Here is a 27,401-nt window from a genome sequence, read left to right on the forward strand (position 1 = left end):
ACAACTAAATTTAGTGACCGTGTATGTCTCAAGAGAGATAGCAAAACTGCAGTAGTTGAAGTTCAAGGGCAATGTGCATGTTAAAATCTGAAGAACAGTATGTTCTTGCTGAGCAGCCTGAGGTGGTATGACCAAATATCAGAGAGGCAATTGAAATCACAAAAGACAAGACAATATGAGTCATGAAGATAATGTGGCACTTCACTACTGTAAATGACAACTGTTGAAGACCCCAAAAAATTGCCATGGATATGTTTTAACAATGCCATGTATCACACCCATGGGTACAAAGGACCAGTTCTGATGCAAGGTTAAAGAGGACATGAAGTGACAACCAAATTGTGTACTGTGGAACAAATAAGTTTTTTGGAATGTTGTTATGTTCAGTTTTTTTGTTTTAGTCAAGTGACCATTAAGAGTTGAAGACAAAATCATTGGATGTATGAAGTGGTCAGTGAGGCATTGATGGCAGCACATCTAAACAACATTCACATCGTCTATCACAACAGGGTATATCCTCAGATAACTGAAATGGTACAGTCCTTTCCTGTAAATCCAGCTCAATAACCCATTTGAGTAGATAGCGTTTAACCTATATGAAATGCCCATTGCTTTAATAAGTTGCACTCTTTGCTGTAAATTTCAACTAACATGTCAGTTAAAATTCACAAACAGATGTAGTATTAACACAGTTTCACAGTAATCATCATAAGTTAGATTCTTTTTGTTATTATTTTTTAATGGTGCCTTAGTGCACCAGTATTCACTGATGTCTAGGATATAGTCAAATACCACTTATAATAATAATAGTTATTACAACTGTTTCAAGAAAAAAACCACAATTATAAACTCAGTTTCAAACTATTTGAGACTTACATCACAATATAATGACGATTCATCAGTACCATCATTGCAGTCCTCAACCTGGTCACACAGGAATTTTATGTTAATACATTCTTTACTCTCCAAACACTGCCACATATTTTCAGAGCACATTAGACCAGGTACACGACACACAACTCCTGCTTCCTGGAACCACAAAATTAAATGATTAGCATATATAAAACAAAGGAAGAACCAGGACGGAATGGAACAATATTATGAAAAGGAAAGTTGCTGTTCACCATATAGCAGAGATGCTGAGTTGCAGATAGGCACAACAAAAAGACTGTCACAAACAAAGCTTTCGGCAAGTAAGGCATTTGTCAACAATAGATGACAAGCGCACAACACACACACACACACACACACACACACACACACACACAGGCAAACGCAACTCACACGACTCCTGTCTCAGGCAACTGAAACCACACTCCAAGCAGCAGCACCTGTGCATTGTGGGAGTGGTGACAGGGTGGGGGTAAGGAGAAGGCTGGGGCTGGGAGGGGGAGGGAGAGTATAGTAGGGGTGGCAGACAGTGAAGTGCTGCAGGCTAGATGGAGGGCATGGGAGAGTTGGGGAGGGGCGGTGGGAATAGCAGAAAAAGAGAGACATAAAAAGACTGTGTGTGATGGTGGAATGATGGCTGTGTAGTGCTGGAATGGGAACAGGGAAGGGGCTGGATGGGTGAGGGCAGTGACTAACAAAGGTTAAGGCCAGGAGGATTATGGGAACTCAGGATATATTGCAGGGAAAGTTCCCACCAGTGCAATTCAGAGAAGCTGTTGTTGGTGTGAAGGATCCATATGGCACAGGCTGTGAAGCATGGATGTCATGTTTGGCAGCATGCTCAGAAACAGGATGGTCCACTTGTTTCTTGGCCACAGTTTGTTGGTGGCCATTCATGTGCACAGACAGCTTGTTAGTTGTCATGCCCACATACAATGCACCACAGTGGTTGCAGCTTAGTTTGTAAATCACATGACTAGTTTCACAGGTAGACCTGCCTTTGATGGGGCAGGTGATGTTTGTGACTGGACTGGAGCAGTTCGTGGTGAGAGGATGTATGGGATAGATCTTGCATCTAGGTCTATTACAGGGGTATGAGCCATGAGGTAAGGGGTTGGAAGCAGAGGTCGTGTAAGGATGGATGAGTATATTGTGTAGGATTGGATGACAGTGGAATACCACTGTTGGAGGGGTGGGAAGGATAGTGGGCAGGAAATTTCTCATTTCAGGGCATGGTGAGAGGTAGTCGAAGCCCTGGAGGAGAACGTAATTGAGTTGCTCCAGTTGTGGGTGTTACCGAGTTATGAGGAGAATGCTCCTCTGCGGCCGGACAGTGGGACTCCGGGATGTGGTGAGGGACTGGAAAGATAAGGCATGAGACATTTGTTTTTGTACAAGGTTCAGAGGGTAATTCTGGTGTGTGAAGGCTTCACTGAATATACTGAGGGTCTCACTTGCACAGGTGGGAATTTTCCCTGCAATACATCCTACGTTTCCACAACCCTCCTGGCTTCAACCTTCGTTAGTCACTGTCCTCGTCCATCCAAACCCCTTCCCTGTTCCCATTACAGCACTACACAGCTGCCATTCTACCATCACACACAGTCCCCTACCATTCTATCCCTCCCCCTCCCCACCCTGCCTCCTCCTTACCCCCACCCAGCTGTCACTCCCATCATCCACCAGTGCTGCTGCTGACGGTGTGGTTTCAGTTGCCTGAGACTACAGTCATGTGAGTGAGTTGCGTTTGTGTGTGTGTGTGTGTGTGTGTGTGTGTGTGTGTGTGTGTGTGTGTATGTGTGTGTTTGTCGTCTATTGTTGATGAAGGCCTTACTGGCTGAAAGCTTTATTTGTGACAGTCTTTTTGTTGTGCCTATCTGCATCTCAGCATCTCCGCTATATGATTTATAACAATTAAGGTTATTATTACATTTAATATAATAACAAGAAATCCTGGGCAGAATACAAACAATGAAATGGATAAAGAAAGGCATTCACTATGTAGTGGAGAGCAATTGATAAGCTCATAGTGGAAGTTGTACACTGCATCCCAGCTTTCAGATACATCTTCTCCTCAGAGTGCTCGCAGCCCCCTTCCCCCCCTCCACACACACACACACACACACACACACACACACACACACAGAGAGAGAGAGAGAGAGAGAGAGATGGTTGTTCATCTTTTTTATGCATTTTATCAGTTGGTTTAGAGCTGGTTTAGATTTTTACTATAAAGTGACTGGCTGTCTCTACCCATGCCTTCATTTGTTAAGATGACACTATTTTTGGTTGTTATATGGTGAAATGTTAAAAAGTATATATCTATAATAGATGTTGAAGAAGTCAGCCTAAATTAAAAATAAACTAACGGGTTGGAAAGTTGTTTATTTGTGCGATGTGGAAACAATGACTTTTTAGAACAGTGGAAATAATTAACTTGATGGAACATCACAAATTGATTGTTTAAATGTGCCTTTTAAGGGCAGGCTTTTAAATATAGAGGCCACCAGTATCACTAATCTTAAAAAGTGCTTAGATATGGCATGAATGCAACTGAATTACTGTGAAAACAGATGTAGGTATGGAATAGAAATTAAATCTGGAACACTGTTGATTTTTTTTTTCTGCATTTAATAAAGTGGTAGTGAATGGCTTAAAGTGAGTAAAGTGATTCTTTTATACAAAAGGGGCACCACACATAAACCATAAATTTCTAGACCCGTCAATATAACATCAGTACTATGAAAGATTGTAGAGACAGCCATAAAACACAGACTTTTACATTTGTAAATAGGAAACAATGCTCAACATTTTTTCTTCAACATAGGTCAAGATAGGAACTGAAAATTTTGTGAGCCACATAATGACAGGAGGAAATGACAAAAAGGAAATTTGCTAGATTCTTCCTAGATCTCTCCAAAACTATTGATTGTGTATGTCATGATACTATTTGCATAATCTTCATCAATAGTACCTGAGATGAAAGTAGATGACTTTATAGAATTGTTTGTGGGGAACAGTGTGTGGACAAGTGTATAACATGGAAAAGAAAATTATGTAATATATCTACTCCAAATTTCAACCAGTTAAACATGGTTTGTCTTAAGCGTCAGTATTGGGTCCATTGTTTTTCCACTTGCTTTGAACAAAGAAAATGCAAACCATTATGTTAATAAATAGTACAAAAATAAGGTACATACAGGTTACAGGTGCATGCTAGTAGATGTGCCCAAATTGAAGACATAAGTCTTAAACTGGGAAACAAAAATCTATATGACACAAGCAGTTACAAATTCTTTGGTGTGGTCATTGACATTAAGCTATAAAAGATAGCTATAAGGTGTATTGCAAAATGACAGTCAAGGGAATCCTACAGAGAAAAACTCAAAATCTTCAAAATGAAGATGAGTGTTTAACATCCTGTCAACTCTGCAGTCATTAGAGACAGAACACAAACTTAGCATACAGAAGAAATGGATAGGAGAGCAGTCATACCCTTTTCAAATGAACCATCCTGGCATTAGCCTGGAGTGATTTACAGAAATCATGGAAAATCTAAATCTGGATGGCTGGATGGAATTTGAAGCACCATCTTCACAAATGCAAGTCCAGTGTTCTAACCACTGCACTACCTCACTCAGTCAAAATCTTGACATTTCCATCACTTTATGGGTGAAGCAATTTTGAATTTGAAAGAACATGGTGACATATCCATGAACAAAGATTTGTATGCCTATTATACTACAAGCAGTAATAATTATCAACTGCCAAGTAAACAACTGAAACTAATGAATAAGGACCTTGCAGAAGCAGGATGCATTTTTGCTCCTACATGACATAAAGAATACAAAAGTAGTGTTACCAACGAAACACAACCTAAATGTTGCCTGATTGCGGCTTATTACTACAGTATATCAGAATACTTGCACAAATAACAATGCAACTAAATACAAACTGTATTTTACTTATGGGTATAATTGTGTCTACAGTGAAAATGTAGTGATAAAAGTGAAAACTTATCTCTCACAGTTATATTATGTTGTCTGGTCTAGTTTGCGTTTTTTGAGATTTAAAAAGTCATTGTTAGTATGCAGATATAAAAGAGAAACTGGTACTATTCATTGTGTGAAAGTAATTACAAGAACATTTCAGTACAAGGGTAAAGTTTTCATTAAGATGAACTGAGAGTCAACCCCAGATCGTCCGCATGGCAGCCATCTACACTGACCACTCAGCTATGGAGGCAGACGTGGTATAATACACTGTATATGTATGTGCACTTTTATTTGTGTATATATTTTGTGTTTTTGTTTCATAAGTAGTAAGTATTTGTGTGTGTATGTATGTACACTGGTGTCCAAAACTTAAAGACGAAAATAACTTTTGCACAGCATGTATCTGCTGAATAACATAACATGATGAAACTTGGACCATACATAGAATGAACTGCCACAGTATAGCACAAAAGACAGCTGAAATATGCACTGAGACAAACAGAAATGACTGTTCATTATGGTCCCCTGAACATCACAGTAGTTGGGACAGGGGTCTTAACAGGGTGTGGAATCACCACAGACAGTAATGCATTCCCATGCTGACCACAAGGTTGGTGAGGAGTTCTTGTAGTAGGGCATTCCATTCCTCCACCAGTGTAGATGACAACTGCTGGATGGCTGTTGATGCATGTGGACAGACTGCAATATGTTGCCCCAATGTATCCCACATGTGCTCGGTGAGATTTAACTCAGGGTAACAGGCAATCCAGTCATTCATCGAATATCCTCTCATTCTGAGACTCCTCCACCTGTGCTGTTCCATGTGGTCACACATTGTCATCCAGAAAAATGAAGTCAGGGCCAAATTCACTGCTGAAAACACACACACGGGGAAAGTGTACAATGTCACAAAAACATTAACCAGTGAGTGTAATGCATTCAAAGTTTTGGAGATCTGTACACACATGCAACATTCTGCCTCCCCACATGATAACATCTTGACAACCAATATCATCATGTTCAACAAAGCTGCATGTATCCTCATAAGGCAAGAGATGGGAAAATGTAATAAACCCAGTAACATTGCTGAACATGGTTGTTTTGGTTATCCAGGTGTTGTGGTGTGGGGAGGCATAATGTTGCATGGGCATACTGATCTCTAAATCCTTAAATGTGGCACACCCACCTGTCAACATTATTGTGACACTGTACTCCTTCCTCACATGTGTCTCTTCAGGGTTTCATTTGGCCCCAACTTCATTTTTATGGATGGCAATGCACAATTGTATGGAACAGTGCAGGTGGAGGATCTCTTGGAATGAGAGGATATTCAGCATATGGACTGGCTTGCCCATTCCCCAAACTTAAAACCACTCAGCATGTGTGGGGCTGTGACAAGACATACTGAAGCATGTCCACATGCACCAGTGATCGTTCAGCAGTTGTCAACCACACTGGGGCAGGAATGGAGTGCCTTACCAGAAGACCCTTTACCAACCTTGTGGCCAGCATGGGAGCACAACCCAGTGCATGCATTTGCATCCATGGTGACCACATACCCTATTAAAAACCATCTCCCACCTTTTGTAAATGAATCACAGTAACTTCAGTGTGATTATTTTCTTTGAATAAAAATGTCATTTCTTCATGTGTGTTTCGTATTTCTTTCAGTTAGCTCTCCTGATACATTACAGTAGTTTTTTCAACATTGAAGTGCCAAACAAACTGGTATAGGCATATGTATTCAAATACAGAGATATGTAAACAGGCAGAATACAGTGCTGCAGTCAGCAACATCTATATAAGACAACAAGTGTCTGGCACAGTTGTTAAATCATTTACTGCTGCTGTAACAGCTTATCAAGATTTAGATGAGTTTGAATGAGGTGTTATCATCGGCGCATGAGCGATGGGACACAGCATCTCAGAGATAGCAATGAAGTGGGGATTTCCCTGTACCATAATTTAACAAGTGCTCCATGAATATCAGGACTCCAGTAAAACATAAAATCTCTGACATTGCTGCAACCAGGCAAAAATCCTGTAAGAACAGGACCAATGACAACTGAAGAGAATTGTTTGATGTGACAGAAGTGCAACACTTCAACAAATTGCTGCAGATTTCAAAGTTGGGCCACCAACAAGTGTCAATGTGTGAACTTTTCAACAATCATCGATATGGGTCTTTCAGAATCAAAGGCACACTCATGTACCCTTGATGACTGCATGACACAAAGCTTTAAGCTTTGCCTGGGTCCATCAACACCAACGTCAGATTGTTGATGATTGGAAACATGTTGTCTGGTCAGACAAGTCTCGTTTAAAATTGTGTTGAGCAGGTGGACGTGTACAGGTGTGGAGAAAACGTCATGAATCCGTGGACCCTGCATGTCAGCAGGGGACTGTTCAAGCTCATTGAGGATCTATAATGGTGTGGGGCGTATGCAGTTGGAGTACCCCTGATTTATCTAGATATGACTCTGACAGGTGACATGAACATAAGCATCCTGTTTGATCACCTGCATCCATTTGCGTCCATTGTGGATTCCGATGAATGTGGGCAATTCCAGCAGGACAGTGCAACACCCCACAAGCCCAGAATTGCTACAGAGTGGCTCCAGGAACACTCTTCTGAATTTAAACACTTCTGATGGCCTCCAAACTCGCCAGACATGAGCATTATTGAGCATATCTGGGATGCCTTGCAACGTGCTGTTCAGAAGATATCTCCAGCCCCTTGTACTCTTACGGATTCATGGACAGCCCTGCAGGATTCATTGTGTCAATTCCCTCCGGCACTACTTCAGACATTACTTGAGTCCATGCATGTCATGTTGTGGCACTTCTGCATGTTAGTGGGAGCCCTACATGATATTGGACAGGTGTACGACTTACTTTGACTCTTCACTGTATGTATGGTCCAGGTTTCATTCAGCTATCTTATTCGGCAGTGACACATCATGTGAAGGTTACTTTTGGCCTTAACTTTTGCGCACCATATCCATGTTAAATTGACATGCCTGATATCATGATGTAAGGACAAATAAATTAAACTAAATAATGGAAGGACTAAGTACAGTACAGAGAGATGCTGGGTGATCGAGAGGCACATACAGAAGACTTTTACCATTGCTAAACTTTAGAGGAGTGTCCTTCTTCAGAACTAACTAGTACTATAAATGTACACACACTCGCAGCCTTACACACACATACACCTCTGTGGCTACATTTCCCCAGCTGATAACATTGTACCAGCACTGCAGCTCGGCAGTCTGAGAGGGTGTTTCAATAAGAGTGCTTTAGAGGAGAAATAAGGTGAGAAGAAGAAGGAAGGATTGCAGGAAGGTTGGCTGATGGCTGGAGAGAGAAGGAGCATGAGTACAGGATGGGAATGTAAGGTATGTGAGCTCACTCTTATGCAGGCATGGGGAGCTACATGTGATGTGATAATGTGGACTGGAAGGATATGACACAATGGTGGAAAGTAGACTGTAGAGACGAAGGTGTGAATGTAGAATGAATGGCATGGGTGGCACTGAGACAGGGTAAATCTCAGATGTGGTGAACCAGCACATTTTTTAAACTTCCTGGCAGATTAAAACTGTATGCCAGACCGAGACTCAAACTCGGGACCTTTGTCTTTCATGTAAAGTTCTCTACCAACTGAACTACCCGAGCATGACTCACGCCCCGTCCTCGCAGCTTTAATTCTGCCAGTACCTTGTCTCCTACCTTCCAAACCTCACAGAAGCCCCTAGGCTGTGGCTAAGCCATGTCTCTGCTATATCTTTTCTTCCAGGAGCACTAGTTCTGCAAGGTTCGCAGGAGAGCTTCTGTGACGTCTGGAAGGTAGGAGACGAGGTACTGGCAGAATTAAAGCTGTGATGACAGGGTGTGAGTTGTTATTGGATAGTTCAGTTGGTAGAGCACTTGCCTGTGAAAAGCAAAGGTCCCATGTTTGAGTCTCAGTCCAGCACATTGTTTTAATCTTCCAGGAAGTTTCATATCTGCGCACAAACCACTGCAGAGTGAAAATCTCATTCCAGCACATTTTTGTTTATCTCACAGAGCCTCACACCCAGTGTAAAAGACACCAATCACGTCTCACAAAGTTAAAATCTATTCCCACCCTACCCAATTTGAATACTTCACTGTCACCATCAATGTGACTTTTTTCTACCTGAATACCCATGTAGCCACCCACATCTTGAGCATACCTCTACTGATCCTCACCTGAAAGTACCCAAAAACACCTCATTCATTGACACATTAATAAACTTCATTCTTACTTATGCCTGCTCCCCTTTTCATCTACAACGAGATGAGGGAAATGGCCATGGGAACTTGGATGGTCCAGCTGTATGACAAACTTTTAATATGGCTCTTGGCTACAGCTTATCTCCTTTACCCAACTGAAATTCACCTGGTTATCTTCTTAATCTCCACTTTCATTAACTCTGGCATCCAAACTTTGTTACCTGTGAATCAAACATAATATATCTGCAGCTCAACAGGTAACATTCCTTTCACATTAAACACTCCTTTCCATACATCCTTCTTATCCCTTCTGCACTTGCAACCATTTGAACTGTAAAACCAATCCACCTCTGACACCTACTTCAACCTCACCATTAGCAAATCAAATGACATTTAAGGCAGGGCAACATGTGAAACCAATCACACCCACTGCATGGGTTTCTATGTAAAGATGACTATTACCAAACTGGCAGACTGCTTGCTTGAATGGATACAGAAAACATGTCCACTTTTGAGATGTCTTGAACACAATGTCTGAGCATTCTGTACATTACCTGAGAGACACAACTGCTTGCTATGCTGTTCAAGCCTATTGGTCCTGCAATCCAGTAATAGTTGCCCTGAGGGCTGGAGATGGGAAGTAGCTCTCCAATGTACCCTCTCACACTACCAACCTCCTGCCCTTAATCCCCTCTATATTAAACTGCCCTTGTCCCTATTTTGCTTATGGTGTTTGTTAGAATTTTTTGTTTTATTATTTTATTTAATTAAGTATTCTTGCCCCTCCCTTTTTTGTATGAGGAATACCCCTCTTCATGTCATTTTTGCCTACCTCCACTTTTCTTCTATCTTTTTATTCTTCCTCCGTGGAGAAAGAAAATATCGCTCTGAAAGCTAAAAGGGTCAGGTTACATTTTAGGTGCTTCTTTCAGAAGTATTTGGTGGTTACATCTCAAGGTAATAGAAATTATCTCATGCCTTGCAGTTGATATTTAGTCAGCAATAACCACACAATTAACACAAATTTCATTCCTCTCTTTTTGAATGTGTAACCTCCTTTACATATCTTAATCCCTATTCTAGTAAATACCAAGGTAAAATTGGTTTGATGGACCTGCACTCAAAAAATTGCTGTGATGTATTTATATGTCAGTTTTCCTGTGCATTACCCAGTAGTAAATGAGTAAGTGAAAGAAGATCATCTACTTACTTATATACAGAAACTTACCTCTTCAGGTCCACAGTCATGTACACCCCATCCATTGAAATAACATTCAGTGATAGAAGATTCATTGCCAATACACTGCAGTTCATCCATGAGAAAAGTACCATTCATATTGCTTTTACCATAAAATGAGTGTAGGCGGACATCAATAGCTCCAAGACTGAAACCCAGTTCCTTACAAATCACAGTAGCTTCTTCGATGCCAAACTGATCATCACATATCACACCCCATTTACCAAATACTGCAAATAAACATTGTTACAAGTTAATCCAAGAAGCACAGAGTCCTTCAGTTTACCACTAGAAATAGAAGACTTTAACAAATTTAAAATTGCAGCAGCATTCAAATTGAGTGCCACAGAACTATGCTTATTTCTATTTTAGCACATATTTAATTTTAAAAAACAAGGTAACTGTTTTTGAGAAGAACATTCAAACTGTAAATGTGCATCATTTTTATTTATAGTCATCATTTTTATTTGTGAGTGGATCTATTATGGGATATTAATACAACAGAAAATAAAATCTTTTTATATCATAATCATGTGGCCTGACACACAAACAATGCTCTGCTTCGAGACTACATTTGTTTTACATTTTTTTATGTGCAACTTCTCCACATGTCACATTTTCTAGCTCTTGAATTTTGATGCTCTGCTCTGCCACCTAATTTTATTACTTCATGGCTCATCTTGATTATTTGACCCATTGCTGATTACAAGTAATATGTTTTGAAACATAATTTTCATTTGTCTTAGTTCTTTCCTGAGATGCTTCAGAAACTGTGTTGTTTGGTAACATTCCCTGAAACCTCTGTGTACAGAATCCATATATTTAGTTTGGTGAAGTCCAGTGTACTGTAAAGCTGAAAGAGCTGTTCATCAATGCTGTTTCCACTGAACATTTTCTAGTCTTCCGGAAGACATATAGTGTATTCCCAATTACTATAGCTAAATGGAGCATACTTAGAATGAGAACAATTTTATTTTATTTTGTTTTTGCTTTGATAAAGTGACAAAGTTGTGTCTCCATGCTTTATCACAGTACTTTCCTATAGCAAACAATGGAAAATCAAGGATGGAATGTAATAGTATTCTGAAAAGGAAGTTGCTACTCACCATACAGCAGATATGAAAAGTCGCAGATAGGCACAACAAAAAGACTTTCACACATAAGCTTTCAGCCAACAAGGTCTTTGTCATGGAGTGGCACTGGGTGGGGATAAGGGGGAGTCTGGGGTGGGGAGGGGGAGGGATAGTAGAGTAGGGGTGGGGAGCACGTGAAGTGCTGCGGGGGGCATGCATGGACAAGGTGGAGAGAGGATAGGGCAGCTAGGTACAGTTGGGAGGTTAGACAGAGAGCAGGAGAGAGGTGTGGGGGGGGGGGGGGGTAGCGGAAAAAAGAAATAGAAAGACTGGGTGCAGTGCATTGGTGGAATGACAGCTACGTACTGCTGCAGTGGGAACAGGGAAGGGGCTGGATGGGTGAGGACAACAACTAATGAAAGTTGAGGACAGGAGGGTTACGGAAATGTAGGACATATTGCAGGGAGAGTTCCCACCTGTGCAATTCAGAAAAGCTGGTGTTGGTGGGTAGGACCCATATGGTACAGACTGTGAAGCAGTCATTGAAATGAAAGATATGTTGGGCAGTGTGCTCAGCGACAGGGTGCTCCACTTGTTTCTTGGTGACAGTTTGTCAGTGGCCATTCATGCGGACAGACAGCTTGTTTGTTGTCATGCCCACGTAGAATGCACCACAGTGATTGCAGCTTAGCTTGTAGATCACATGAATGGTTTCACAGGTACCTCTGCCTTTGATGGGATAGTGGTGTTTGTAACCAGACTGGAGTAGTGGTGGTAGGGGGATGTATAGGACAGGTCTTGCATCTAGGTCTACTACAGGGGTATAAACTGTGAGGTAAGGAGTTTGGAGCAGAAGTTTTTTAGGGATGGACAAGTATATTGTGTAGGTTTGGTGTATGGTGGAATGCCACTGTGGGAGGGGTGGGAAGGATACTGGACAGGGCATTTCTCATTTCAGAGCAAGATGAGAGGTAGTCAAAATCCTGGTGGAGAATGTAATTGAGCTGCTCCAGTCGTGGATGGTACTGAGGTACGAGGGTAATGCCCCTCCGTGGCCAGATGGTGAGACTTTGGGAGGTGATGCGAGACTGGAAAGATAAGGCACAGGATATCTGATTTTGTACAAGGTTGGGAGGATAATTATGGTCTGTGAAGGCTTCAGTGAGACCCTTGGCATATTTTGAGATGGACCACTTGTCACCGCAGATGTGATGACCATGCGTGGCTAGGTTGTATGGAAGGGACTTCTTGGTATGGAATGGGCGGCAGCTGTCGAAGTGGAGGTATTGCTGGTGATTAGTCGGTTTGATATGGACAGAACTACTGATGCAGCCATCCTTGAGGTGGACATCAACATCTAAGAAGGTGACTTATTGGGTTGAGTAGGACCAGGTGAGGCAAATGGGGAAGAAGCTATTGAGGTTCTGGAGTAAAGTGGATAGTGTGTCCTCGCCCTTGATCCAGATCGCAAATATGTCAACAATGAATCTGACATAGGTGAGTGCTTTAGGATTCTGTGTGTTTAGGAAGGATTCCTCTAGATTGCCCAGGAATAGCTTAGCATAGGATAGTGTCACATGGGTGCCCATAGACATACCCCAAGTTGGTTTTTAAGCAATGCCTTCAAAGGAGAAGTAATTGCGGGTGAGGATAGAGTTGGTCATGGCAACTAGGAGGAAGGTTGTTGGTTTGGAATCCATTGGGCATTGGGAAAGGTAGCTTTCAGTAATAGTAAAAGGAGGTGGCATTAATAATGATGAGCAGGTCACAGAGTGGTAAAGTCACAGGAACAGTGGAGAGTCGATGGGGAAATGGTTGGTATAGTTTATATAGCAGGGTAGATACATCAACCTACAAACCTTGCCAGTGACTCCATCCCAAAAATCCAGCAGGATCTCCAGTCACTCCTCAAATCCTTAGGCCCATCCCAGAACCCCTCACCAGAGTCCATCTCTTTGCTCGCCCCTACAACTCCCCGCACTCCTACCTTCTAGATGCTGAAGTCCATACACCCAACCACTCAGGACACCCCATTATGACCGGTTACTGTGCCCCCCACTGAGAGAATCTCTCCTCTCATAGACCAACACATTCAATCTATGACCTCCTATATTAAAGAAACTAACCATTTCCTCCACCAACTCTCCACAGTTCCCATCCCTTTACCAAACGGTGCCCTGCTGGTCACCAATTATGCCACCTCCCTTTACACTAACATCCATGATGCCCATGGCCTTACCATTATTGAACACTACCTCTCCCAATGGCCGATGGATTCTAAAGTAACGACATCCTTCCTAGACACCATGACCAACTATATCCTCACCTGCAATCACTTCTCCTTTGAAGGCGTTACCTAAAAACAAATCTGGGGATGGCAATGGGCACCCACACAGTACCATCCTATGTCAACCTATTCATGGGCCATCTAGAGGAATCTTTCCTAACCACACAGCATCCTAAACCCCTCACCTGGATCAGATTCATTGATGACATATTTGTGATCTGGATCGAGGGTGAGGACACCCTATCCACATTCCTCCAGAACCTCAACAGCTTCTCCCCCATTTGCTTCACCTGGTCCTACTCTACCTGTCCATATCAAACCCACTAGCCACCAGCAATAACCCCACTTTGACAGCTGCTACCTGTCCCGTACCAAGAAGTCTCTACCATACAGCCTAGCCACCTGTGGTCATTGCATCGGCAGTGATGAGCAGTCCATCTCGAAATATATCAAGGGTCTCACTGAAGTCTTCACAGACTATAATTATCCTCCCAGCTTTGTACAAAAACAAATATCCCATGCATTATCTTTCCAGGCTCCCACCACCTCCCAAAGTCTCACCATCCAGCCACAGAGGAGTGTCCCCCTCGTAACTCAGTACCAACCGGGACTGGAACAACTGAATTACGTTCTCCACAATGGTTTCAACTACCTCTCGTCATGCCTTTGTATCCTACAGGCTTTTGTTTGTTTTGGTTAGTGTAGCTCAGTGTTATAAACACTGTCCATGACAGAGCACCTCATATTCCGGTTGCTGATAAGCCAAGTCCACCATTCATTTGTCACATATTTTTACGAGCTTCAAACAGGAGCGACTTCAGTAATGGATAGGAACTGTGATCACTGTGTACAGATGTGAGCTGAGTTGATGACCCTTCATTCACAGCTCCAGCCTGTGTTGGCTTCCATCACACAGCTGGAGGCTGCTGCCAAGGGGCAAAACTGTGGGGGGTTAGACATGGGTATGCGAGGGATTTTGAGCACATCCCACATGTCTCCTGATTGGTCCACTGCTGTGGCCACCCCGGGTACTGCCTGCACTGAAGTTGACCCCTCACCCGTGGTCAAGTGGGAGATCATTCCAAAGCCTGGCAGGCAGTGAAAGACTTTACGAGGGGCCAATCCTAAGGCCTCCCCAGTTCATTTGACCAACAGGTTTCGAGCATTATCTGTAGCTGATGAAGTCTCTAAGTTGGATACAGTCATCCACTCATTTTCAGAGGAAACTTCTTGGCCTGCAAGGTCTGGGCATTCACAGACAGTGGGTTTGCTGATAGTTGGGAGTGCCAATGTTTCACACCTAACAGGGCCCCTTATGAACATGACTGTCAAAGTGGTGAAGGAAACCAGTGTGCATTCTGTGTGCTTGCTGGAGGGGGAGGGGGGGGGGGAGTCATTCTGGATGTGGAACGGGTGCTTCTGGATGCCATGAAGAGGTCATGATACAGCCAACTGTAGGTGGTGGCTCATGTCAGCAACAATGACCTGTGTCACTTTGGATCGGAGGAGATTCTCTCTGGTTTCGAGCGGCTAGTGGAAATGGTAAAGACTGCCAGTCTTGCTTGTGAGATTAAGCTCACCATCTGCAGCATTGTCGATAGAACAAACTGTGGTCCTTTGGTGCAGAGCTGAGTGGATGGTCTGAATCAGAGGCACAGGCAGTTCTGTGACTGTGTAGGCTTGCGTTTCTTGACTTGTGCCATCGGGTGGTGGGTTTCCAGGTTCTGCTTAATAGGTCAGGAGTGGCTACACGGGTAGCGGGGGGCTGTGTTTCAGGAAACCATGGAAAGGGCATCCAAGTCTAGTGTCTAGGGCAAATTCTTGAGGCTGTAATTTTTATAACGTTGTGGGTTCTTGTTGAATAACTGATGAAGATTTGCCTGTTGTTATGAATATCTTTTTATTTTATCCCATTCTTTTATATCACACCGACTTTACAATTCCACTTCAGAACATGAATTCACATTGTTGTTGACAAGATTAGAAATTTGTCTACTTCCATCAGAGGCATGCTCACTACTCCTAACATTCTACAGTACTCACAATATTCCAAAGAGTTTACAAAGCAAGTAGTTTACAAACTTTCTTAACCAAAGAAGAATCTTCGCTACAATATATCATTATTTTATAAATGAGTTCAGAAATAAATTTAATAACTAATGTTAGATTTTGCAATTAATAATATGAATTTTAAGTATGCCAGAAATTTCATAATTTCAAATATTTTTAAAAGAAGAGCAATTATAACTGTTAGTACATATCGATTGTAACATGTTAATTTCTTTTTATACATTTTAGCCTGAAATATAATACATCATATACAAAATCATTCAGTTAAACAGCCGAGAATGTTCACCTATACCAGATTCGAGAGTATATGCGGTATTGGTTATTTCCGTAAAAGAAAAAGGTAATGTTGGAGGAGGGTGACCCATTACACCTTGATATGCTGGAAAAATTATACATTTAAAGCCAGTGGCAGGCATAAAATGTCATCTAAAATTGTACTGAGTACTTTCTCAGAAAATTATTTTGAACAAATAGTTCATAAGCCCACTCAAAGCATAAATGGTTGTGAAAGCATATTTGTCATCTTGGCAATAAATAATTCTGGACAAATAGGGAGTATCATGATGACTACGGGGATTAGCAACTACAAGGCAGTTGCTGCTAAGCCGAATACTGTAATACTTACAACCATAAAAAAGAAACACAAACTATATCTATTTAAAAAAGCTGATAAAAATGCTCTTAATGCCTTTTTAAGATACTCCTTCTGATCTGATCATGTAAGCATAGAAAAGATATGGAATGATTTCAAACTGATAGTATTGACGGCAGTTCAGAGATATATACCACATAAATTAATAAGTGATGGTACTGATCCCCCATGGTAGAGAAAATGGGTTGGATCACTGTTGCAGAAGCAACAAAAAAAAAGCATGCCAAATTTAAAAGAATGCAAAATCCCCAAGATCAAAATATAGTGCATACTTCAATGTAAAATGCTTTTAATAATTTCCACAATGAAACTCTGTCTTGAGATCTGGCAGAAAACCCAAAGAGATTTTGGTCATATCTAAAGCACACCAGTGGCAAGTCGTAATCAACACCTTCACTGCATTATAACAAACAACAGTGAAGTCACTGATGAAAGTGCCACTAAAGCAGAGTTATTAAACATAATTTTCTGAAACTCCTTCACCAAAGAAGACAAAGTAAATATTCCTGAATTCCAGTCAAGAACAACTGCCAGGATGAGAAACACAGAAGTAGATGTCCTCGGCGTAGCAAAGTAGTTTAAGTCACAATCCACATTGTATACCAGTCAGGTTCCTTTCAGAGTATGCTGTTACAATAGCTCCATATTTGGCAATTATATACAACCACTCACTCACAGAAAGATCTGTACCTAAAGATTGGAAAATTGTTCGAGTCACACCCATATCCAAAAAGAGAAGGAGGAGTAATCCACTGAATTACAGGCCCATATCACTAATGTCGATTTGCAGTAGGATTTTGGAACATATACTGTGTTCAGATATTATGAAGTAACTCAAATAAAATGATTTATTGACACATAGGTGGCAAGGATTCAGAAAATATCGTTCTAGTGAAACACAACTAACTCTTTATACTCATGAAATACTGAGTGCTATAAAAAGGGGATGTAAAATTGATTCTGCATTTTTAGATTCCCAGAAGGCTTTCAACACTGTTCCTCACAAGCATCTCCTAACCAAACTGCATGCCCAAAAAATATTGCCTTAGTTGTGTGACTGAGTTCATGATTTCCTGTCAGAAAGTTCACAGTTCATAGTAATAGATGGAAAGTCATAGGGTAAAACTGAAGTAATATCTGGTATTCACCAAGGAAGTTTTATAGGCCCTCTATTGCTCCTGATCTATATTAACAATATAGGAGACAATCTGAGTAGCTATCTTAGATTGTTTGCAGATGATCCTGTCATTTATTGTCTTGTAAAGTCATCAGATGACCAAAATGAATTGTAAAATGTTTCTGATTAGATATCTGTATAGCTTTCGCAACCAACGGTTGCCTCGTCAGGAAAGAGGGAAGGAGAGGGAAAGACAAAAGGATTTGGGTTTTAAGGGAGAGGGTAAGGAGTCATTCCACTCCTTCCCTCTCCTTCCCTCTTTCCTGACGAGGCAACTGTTGGTTGCAAAAGCTAGAATTTTGTGTGTATGTTTGTGTGTCTATCGACCTGCCAGCACTTTTGTTTGGTAAGTCTCATCATCTTTCTTTTTAGATATATTTTTCCCACGTGGAATGTTTCCCTCTATATTTTATATATATATATATATATATATATATATATATATATATATATATATATATATATATGAATATAATAGAGGGAAACATTCCACGTGGTCTTGTATGTATGGATGGATATGTGTGTGTGTGCGAGTGTATACCTGTCCTTTTTTCCCCCTAAGGTAAGTCTTTCCGCTCCCGGGATTGGAATGACTCCTTACCCTCTCCCTTAAAACCCATATCCTTTTGTCTTTCCTTCTCCTTCCCTCTTTCCTGACGAGGCAACCGTTGGTTGCGAAAGCTAGAGTTTTGTGTGTATGTTTGTGTTTATTTGTGTGTCTATTGACCTGCCAGCGCTTTTGTTGGGTAAGTCTCATCATCTTTCTTTTTAAATATATATATATATATATATATATATATAAAAGATGATGAGACTTACCAAACAAAAGCGCTGGCAGGTCGATAGACAAACATACACTCAAAATTCAAGCTTTCGCAACCAACGGTTGCCTCATCAGGAAAGAGGGAAGGAGAGGGAAAGACGAAAGGATTTGGGTTTTAAGGGAGAGGGTAAGGAGTCATTCCAATCCAGATCCCTCTATATATATATATATATATATATATATATATATATATATATATATATATATATATATATATATATAAACATTCCACGTGGAAAAAATATATCTAAAAAGAAAGATGATGAGACTTACCAAACAAAAGCGCTGGCAGGTCGATAGACACACAAAATTCTAGCTTTCGCAACCAACGGTTGCCTCGTCAGGAAAGAGGGAAGGAGATGGAAAGACGAAAGGATTTGGGTTTTAAGGGAGAGGGTAAGGAGTCATTCCAGTCCCGGGAGTGGAAAGACTTACCTTAGGGGGAAGAAAGGACAGGTATACACTCGCACACACACACATATCCATCCGCATATACACAGACACAAGCAGACATTTGTAAAGGCAAAGAGTTTGGGCAGAGATCTCTGCTTTCTCTGAGTTTACAAATGCTAGAAACGTAGGTTTGCCTTTCCTTAATCTACTTTCTAAGATAAGTCATAGGGTCAATATTGCCTCAGGTGTTCCAACATTTCCACAGAATCCAAACTGATCTTCCCCCAGATCGGCTTCTACCAGTTTCTCCACTTGTCTGTAAAGAATTTGTGTTAGTATTTTGCAGCCATGACTTATTAAACTGATAAGACTTTTATCCATTGTGGATGTGGAACACTGCGACTGTGGTGTGAAAAGGTTTTCAGAAATTACTGCAACCAGTCGCCTTTTATGTAGATGTATTTTATTTAACCATGACCGGTTTCGAGCTGCCTAGCAACTCATCATCAGATGGTATATACATTTAGTGCTTTTTTGTACCCATTGTGTGGGTGGTTGAGTATCTGTGGAGATAAATCTTTCTGCAGGTATATATATCTCTTTTAGGACGTATTTTTGAAACCATTGTGTCTTGTTTTTCACAATTACACAAGTTAAAACTTTCACTAGATGTATATTACTTTTATGAGGCACTGTTGGAAACATATATCTTGTTTTTCGTAAACATCGCTGAACACACTTAGCCACATCTAGTGAAAGTTTTAACTTGTGTAATTGTGAAAAACAAGACACAATGGTTTCAAAAATACGTCCTAAAAGAGATATATATACCTGCAGAAAGATTTATCTCCACAGATACTCAACCACCCACACAATGGGTACAAAAAAGCACTAAATGTATATACCATCTGATGATGAGTTGCTAGGCAGCTCGAAACCGGTCATGGTTAAATAAAATACATCTACATAAAAGGCGACTGGTTGCAGTAATTTCTGAAAACCTATTAAACTGATAGTTCGGTATTTTCACATCTGTCAACACCTGCTTTCTTTGGGATTGGAATTATTATATTCTTCTTGAAGTCTGAGGGTATTTCGCCTGACTCATACATCTTGCTCACTAGATGGTAAGAGTTTTGTTAGGCCTGACTCTCTCAAGGCTGTCAGTAGTTCTAATGGAATTTTGTCTACTTCCGGGGCCTTGTTTCGACTCAGGTCTTTCAGTGCTCTGTCAAACTCTTCACACAGTATCGTATCTCCCATTTCATCTTCATCTACATCCTCTTCCATTTCCATAATATTGTCCTCAAGTACATCGCCCTATTATAGACCCTCTATATACTCCTTCCACCTTTCTGCTTTCCCTTCTTTGCTTAGAACTGGGTTTCCATCTGAGCTCTTGATATTTATACAAGTGGCTCTCTTCTCTCCAAAGGTCTCTTTAATTTTCCTGTAGGCAGTATCACACTTTCATCTCTCAAAGCTACCCATTCTTCTTCTACTGAATTTCTTTCTCCCATTCTTGTCAATCATTCCCTAATGCTCTCCCTGAAACTCTCTACAACCTCTGGTTCTGTCAGTTTATCCAGGTCCCATCTCCTTAAATTCCCACCTTTTTGCAGTTTCTTCAGTTTTAATCTACAGTTCATAACCAATAGATTGCGGTCAGAGTCCACATCTGCCCCTGGAAATGTCGTACAATTTAAAACCTGGCTCCTAAAGCTCTGTCTTACCATTATATAATCTATCTGAAACCTTCCATTATCTCCAGCCTTCTTTCATGTATACAACCTTCTTTTATGATTCTTGAACCAAGTGTTAGCTATGATTAAGTTATGCTATGTGCAAAATTCTACCAGCGGCTTCCTCTTTCATTCCTTACTCCCAATCCATATTCACCTACTACTTTTCCTTCTCTTCCTTTTCGTACTATTCGAGCTCCAGTCACTATTAAATTTTCGTCTCCCTTCACTATCTGAATAATTTCTTTTATCTCATCATACATTTCATCAATCTCTTCATCATCTGCAGAGCTAGTTGGCATATAAACTTATACTACTGTAGTAGGCGTGGGCTTCGTGTCTATCTCGGCCACAATAATGCGTTCACTATGCTGTTTGTAGTAGCTTACCCGCACTCCTATTTTCCTGTTCATTATTAAACCTACTCCTGCATTACTCCTATTTGGGTTTGTATTTATAACCCTGTATTCACCTGACCAAAAGTCTTGTTCCTCCTGCCACCGAACTTCACTAATTCCCACTATAGCTAACTTTAACCTATCCATTTCCCTTTTTAAACTTTCTATCCTACCTGCCCGATTAAGGGATCTGACATTCCACATTCCAATCCATAGAATGCCAGTTTTCTTTCTCCTGATAACAATGTCCTGGAGTAGTTCCCGCCTGGAGATCTGAATGGGGGACTATTTTACCTTTGGAATATTTTACCCAAGAGGACGCCATCATCATTTAACCATACAGTAAAGCTGCATGCCCACAGTAAAAATTAATATTACAATTATTAACAAACTTGGAGTTTCCATTGTTTTAATGGATTTAGATGCATTTCTCAACAGAGTATCATGGAAGAACTGTGGTCCCTAGGTTTCTGACCGCAAGTTGTCAATATCAATTTCCTTGGCACAAAAAATGTGTTTTTATATAAAACTGCAATGAAAGTATCTAGATCAAGTTGCATATGTGTGTGTGTGTGTGTGTGTCAACTCACAGTTTTATGTGTTTTAATCTTGTGTCATTTACAAACAGCAACCAAGCATTAACAGTGCTGTGAATTTTCATGTCACTTTGGTTCTGTAAACGTCTAAGTATATTTATGATATGATCCAAAATCTTTCATTCTGTACAGTTTTCTCCAAATTCTGAACAGCCCACAAAACACTTACCTTGTCATCTACTGTCTCCGTCCAGGAGTTCAGTTATGTTCTGAAAGAGAAAGACCCAACCAAAGGAGATTCCAATTAATAAATGGGATATTGTATAACAGGAACTATGATCTAACAGGGTAGAAATGGTTTCTCATTGTCCCAGCTCATATACAGCCCGCTATCCTGATGTTTTTCCATGACACGTCACATCTGGTCATCCGGGATTCTACTCATTCATTAAACACTACTCATATGTCAGCCACTGTAAGGAATGCCAGCAATGGAAGCATGTGCTGCAGTTACCTCCATGGCATTTGGTTCCACTTCTGTCTATAGCAGCGCAATTCCACCAAATTTGAATCAATCTGTTGGCAAAGTTCCCAAGCCGAATGATGTGCTGGCTTTGGTAGAAATATCTCTCTTACAATTGCAATAGTCCTTGGTATAACTTCTCCTACTCTGACTTGATTCAGCACTGTCTGGAACATAATCAAAGTTACTAGTTCCTACTTATTTTTCAGTTTCATTACTCTGGACTATTGCTCTGACACTCACTGCACATGTCCTAAATATTCCATAATTACTTTGTCCAACAATTTAAGGACCATGAATTGCACTGCATGCAATGTAGTACAGGTGTTAGCATCACATGCTGGTGTGCTGTGAGTTGACAGTCTAAATTCAACCACTAGCAATTATTTGTTAGTTAATATTTATCATTTCTGAAAGGTTAAACTCACCCACCTGCAATTATTTGTTGGTTAATATTGATAATTTCTGGAAGACTTTTGAAATTTATTATCTTTGTAAAGTGATTTTTGAAATTCCTTATGTTTGTAATGTTAGTATATTCTGGAATACTTGATGTTTCAGTAAGCAGCATCTCAATAGGAAAGGGAAGGGTAAACTGGCTGGGATGGTAGCAAAATCTTTAGGGGGGCGGGGCACTGAAACTCTTGGAAGTACTTTTTTAGGCTAAGATCAGTATCCAGTCATCCTACACTGTTTGAAATTAAGCTTAATGAAAAGTTCAGACAAGCAGGTACTAGTGACATGAAAATATCACAAGATTTTCATAACAGTACAGTGAAAAATAATGTAAGGTGTCACAAGATTCACATAAAAGCACAGTAAAAAATATTGTTAATATATTGCAACAGTATATCAGGGGATTAAAATACCAAGCAGATGAGCTTCTTGTTTGTATAGAAGATTTGTAAACTGAGGGTGGAATAGATGTACTATGCCTGTCTGAACATCATATAGTCACAGGTATGGAAGAGGTAAATGTAGGTGGATATAAGCTTTCAGCACATGTAAGTAGAGACACTATGGAGAGAGGATGAGTTGCCATATATGTTAAAATCACTCACAGTGTGAAAAATTTGGAAACTAAAAATTTTTGCATAAAGCAACACATAGAAGCATGTGCATGTGAGCTTAAACTAAATAAAGGCACTTTTATACTTGTAGCCATGTATAGGTACCCATTGGGAAATTTTCAACTATTTTTGAAAAACGTGGATTATTTGTTGTGTTACCTGTCGGACAAAGGAAAGCAAATTACTGTTTGTGGGGATTTCAACGTAGATTTTCTAAAAGAGTCAGATAGAAAGCTTGACCTTGAAGTATTACTTGGTTCTTTCAATTTGACATCAGTTATTGATTTTGATTTTCCTACTCGGGTGGTACAGGAAAGCAGCACACTGATAGATAATGTTTTCATAGACCAAGATTAATTCAATCAAACAAAAACTTTTCCTGTTATGAATTGTCTGTCTGATCACGATGCACAGCTAGTTACAGTATATGATATAGCTCCATACAGTAATGCAAAACAGTACTCCAAAATAGTGTGTTCCATTAACGATTTAACACTTCAAAATATTAGGGACATCTTGCAACAGTTAGACTGGGATGAGGTGTACAGGGAACATGATGCTAATTTAAAATTTAACCTATTTCATGATACCTTTGTAAGTATATTTGAAAACAGTTTTCCTGAGAAAACAGTGAAATATAATTGTAAGAAACCATGTAAAACGCCATGTCTTACTAAAGGGAAAAAATATCTTGTAAAAAGAAAAGGGAAATGTATCTTACAGCTAGGAGGAGTAATGATTCCGAAACAATGAAACATTATGAAAACTACTGCACTGTACTAAGAAAAGTTATTAAAAAGTTCAGAAGTATGTGCATTATGTTTGAGATAAGCACATCTGATAATAAAATTAAAACAATTTGGAATATTGTGAAAAGAGAAACAGGGCAACTGAGAGCACAGGAAGACTGTATTTCTATCAAACACAATGAAAAGTTTGTTAACAAGAAGTCAGAGGTAGAAAACATTTTTAATAATCATTTTTTAAGTGTTGTAGAGAAAATAGGTTCCAGCTATTCATTAGAAAATGCAAGGAAGTATATGGAAGAGGCAGTACCTAAGCAATTTGATAAAATTGAAATTCAACCCACCTCACCTACTGAAATTAGGAAAATAATAAATTCACTCAAAAGTAAAAGCTCACATGGAACTGATGGCATTTCCAACAGAACGCTAAATTCTTGTTCCCAACAAATAAGTAGGATTCTCAGCCACATATGTAGTAGCTCACTGAAACAGGAAATTTTTCCAGATAGACTGAAATATGCTACTGTTAAACCATTGCATAAAAAAGGGGATAGATCTGATGCTAACAACTACCACCCAATATCACTTCTGACAGCTTTATCCAAAATTCTTGAAAAAGTAATGTATTCAAGAGTAGCATCACATATTTCCAAAAATGAATTACTAACAAAATGTCAATCTGGTTTTCAGAAAGGCTTTTCAACAGAAAATGCTGTATATGCTTTCACCGATCAAATATTAAATGCAATGAATAACCGAACATCACCCATTGGGATATTTTGTGATCTCTCAAAGGCTTTTGATTGTGTGAATCATGAAATTCTTCTAGATAAGCTTAAGTATTGTGGTATGAGTGGGACAGTGCACAAGTGGTTTAATTCATACTTAACTGGAAGAATGCAGAAGGTTGAAATTAACACTACAGATAGTCTATAATAAAAACCAACAGAGTCCTCTAACTGGGGAGGTTTTATATCTTTAAATTTAACACATAATTCGGACAACACAACAACACATATAAGTCACTGAGTAAGTTGACCTGTGTACAAGTCGGCATTCGATCACAAACACTGAGTCTCAGTCTAGCGGCCGCTGCTCGGCTGGCCGCTTAGGTGGCGCAGCTGCTGCCTGGCTGGCAGCCAGCGCCGCACGTAGAGGACGTGCGTAATTGCGCGGCGGCACTTTGAATAATCGGCGAGTCACAACAGAAGGTATCAAGAATTGTGTCCCACAGGGTTCAGTCTTGGGTCCCTTATTGTTCTTAATATATATTAATGACTTGCCACTCTATATTCATGAAGATGCAAAGTTCATTCTTTTTGCTGATGATACAAGGATAGTAATCACACTCAAGAAGCAAGAATCAGCTGAGAAAATTGCAAATAATGAATTTCAGAAAATTATTAAGTAGTTCTCTGCAAACGGACTCTCACTAAATTTTGAGAAAACACAGTTCATACAATTCCGTTCAGTAAATGGCATAACACCATTGATAAACATAGACTATGAATGGAAGCCGGTTGCTAAATTAGAATACTCAATATTTCTGGGTGTGTGCATTGAGGAGAAATTGAATTGGAAGAAACACATCTATGATCTGCTGAAATGGTTAGGTTCAGCTACTTAGGCTATTAGGGTTATTGCAAAGTTTGGTGATAAATATATCAGTAAATTAGCCTACTATATCTATTTTCATCCATCGCTTCCATATGCCATCATATTTTGGGGCAATTCATCATTAACAGAGAAAGTATTCATTGCACAAAAACATGTAATCATAATAATAGCTGGAGCCCACCGAAGATCACCTTGCAGACATTTATTTAAGGAACTCAAGATATTCACAGTATCTTCGCAATACATATTTTCACTTATGAAATTTGTCATTAATAACCCATCCCAATTCAAAAATAACAGCAAAGTGCATAGCTACAACAATAGAAGAAAGGATGATAGTCACAATACTGGATTAAATCTCACTATGAAACAGAAAGGGGTGAATTATGCTGCCACAAAAATCTTTGGTCATTTGCCATGTAGTATTAAAAGTCTGACAGATAGCCAACCAACATTTAAAAGCTCCTTCTACTCAATAGATAAATTCTTAGATATGAAGTAGAGTAAAAAATAAAAGAAATAATTAATTAATTTGTGTAAAGAAAACTTATGTTAAAGTGACACGTTCCACATCATTATGAAATGTATGTATATATGTACTCTCCATCCAGGAGTTCAGTTCTGTTCTGAAAGAGAGGGACCCAACCATAGGAGATTCCAATTAACAAACAGAATATTGTATATGAGGAACTATGATCTAATGGGGTGGAAATGGATTTCTCATCGTCCCAGCTCATCTACAGCCAGCTATACCAAAGTTTTCCGTGACATGTCAACATATGGTCACCCGGGATTCTATTCATCCATTACACACTGCTCAAATGTCAGCCACTGCAAGGAATGCCAGCGATGGAAGCATGTCCCGCAGTTACCTCCAGGGCATTTTGTTCCAATTCCACTTATAACAGTACAATTCCACTAAATCCGAATCGTGAAATTCCCAAACTCGACAAATAGTAATCAATAGATAATAGTCTGTACTAACTACCTCACCCATCATGCTACCACCGAAGCTGTAGTGACTGCTGAAGCTCAGGAATTTTTGAAATTCCTTATAGAAGAGACAATTCTGAAGTCCAGAGTACCTCATGTGATGTTCTCTGACAGTGGAATAGCTTTCCAGTCAAGAATGGTATCAGAGTAATTACATGCTGCAGCATCACCCACATAATGATGACTGCCACCCACAGATGAATGGCCTTACAGAACACTTCAGTAAAACGTTGGCAGATATGCTCTTGAAGTACAATGATGTTGAACAGAGAGATTGGGATACCAGTGTGAACTGGCCATTGTGACACTTGTATGTAACACAGCACGAAAGCCATTACAGGTTTCACACTCTTCTTTGTGCTCCATGGTCATGTAGCCAAAATGATAATGGATACACTGTTCCCATTTCAACCAGAGGAGCCCAAAGAAGGAAGACAGCTAATTTACATGTGGGTGCTGGACACCTGGGAGAAGCACTGAGAGCAATATAATGACAAGCTGTAACCAGTGTCGTACAGCCTGGGAGACTTGGTATGAATTTCCATGCCTGTGTGGAAAGTGGGACTATTGGAAAAGTTACTATAGCATTATTTTGGGCCATATCTATTGTTTCTTGCTTACTGGATGTCACACATGAAGTCAAGTATTACAATTGTTCATCAAGAAGACAAAAGAATGGAGATACTGTATCTTCCATATGAACCCCTGCTACAGTCCTGAGGCAAAGACTGACAATAGGGGCTACAGGAAATTGAAGACTCACTTGGTAGGGGAGGGGGTGGTGCTACCTCTGACAGTCATCATAGTGAAGAGGATGGTACAATACAACTGCAAAGTAAGAGCTGTCAGTGACAAAGGACCAATGAGAACTTTTCAGAAAGCATGTTGCTTTTCTCCAGAAGACAGAACAATGTTGTGATC

The 27,401-nt window shown here is 40.1% G+C and overlaps 1 protein-coding gene across 2 annotated transcripts in view; it reads right to left on the reverse strand.

Annotated features, from left to right (window-relative positions):
* Window positions 1-27,401, reverse strand: part of LOC126191321 (serine protease svh-1-like) — a 457,777-nt gene that overhangs the window by 149,886 nt on the left and 280,490 nt on the right. For both annotated transcript variants that reach the window (XM_049932162.1, XM_049932154.1), the window contains exons 13-14: window positions 10,372-10,610; window positions 877-1,029 (exon numbers count right to left, since the gene is read on the reverse strand). In XM_049932162.1, coding sequence (XP_049788119.1) covers window positions 877-1,029; window positions 10,372-10,610 — 392 coding nt within the window. The remainder of the gene's footprint in view (window positions 1-876; window positions 1,030-10,371; window positions 10,611-27,401) is intronic.

Source organism: Schistocerca cancellata, chromosome 1, assembly GCF_023864275.1.
Source record: "Schistocerca cancellata isolate TAMUIC-IGC-003103 chromosome 1, iqSchCanc2.1, whole genome shotgun sequence".
In the NCBI taxonomy this organism is placed as follows: Eukaryota; Metazoa; Arthropoda; class Insecta; order Orthoptera; family Acrididae; genus Schistocerca; species Schistocerca cancellata.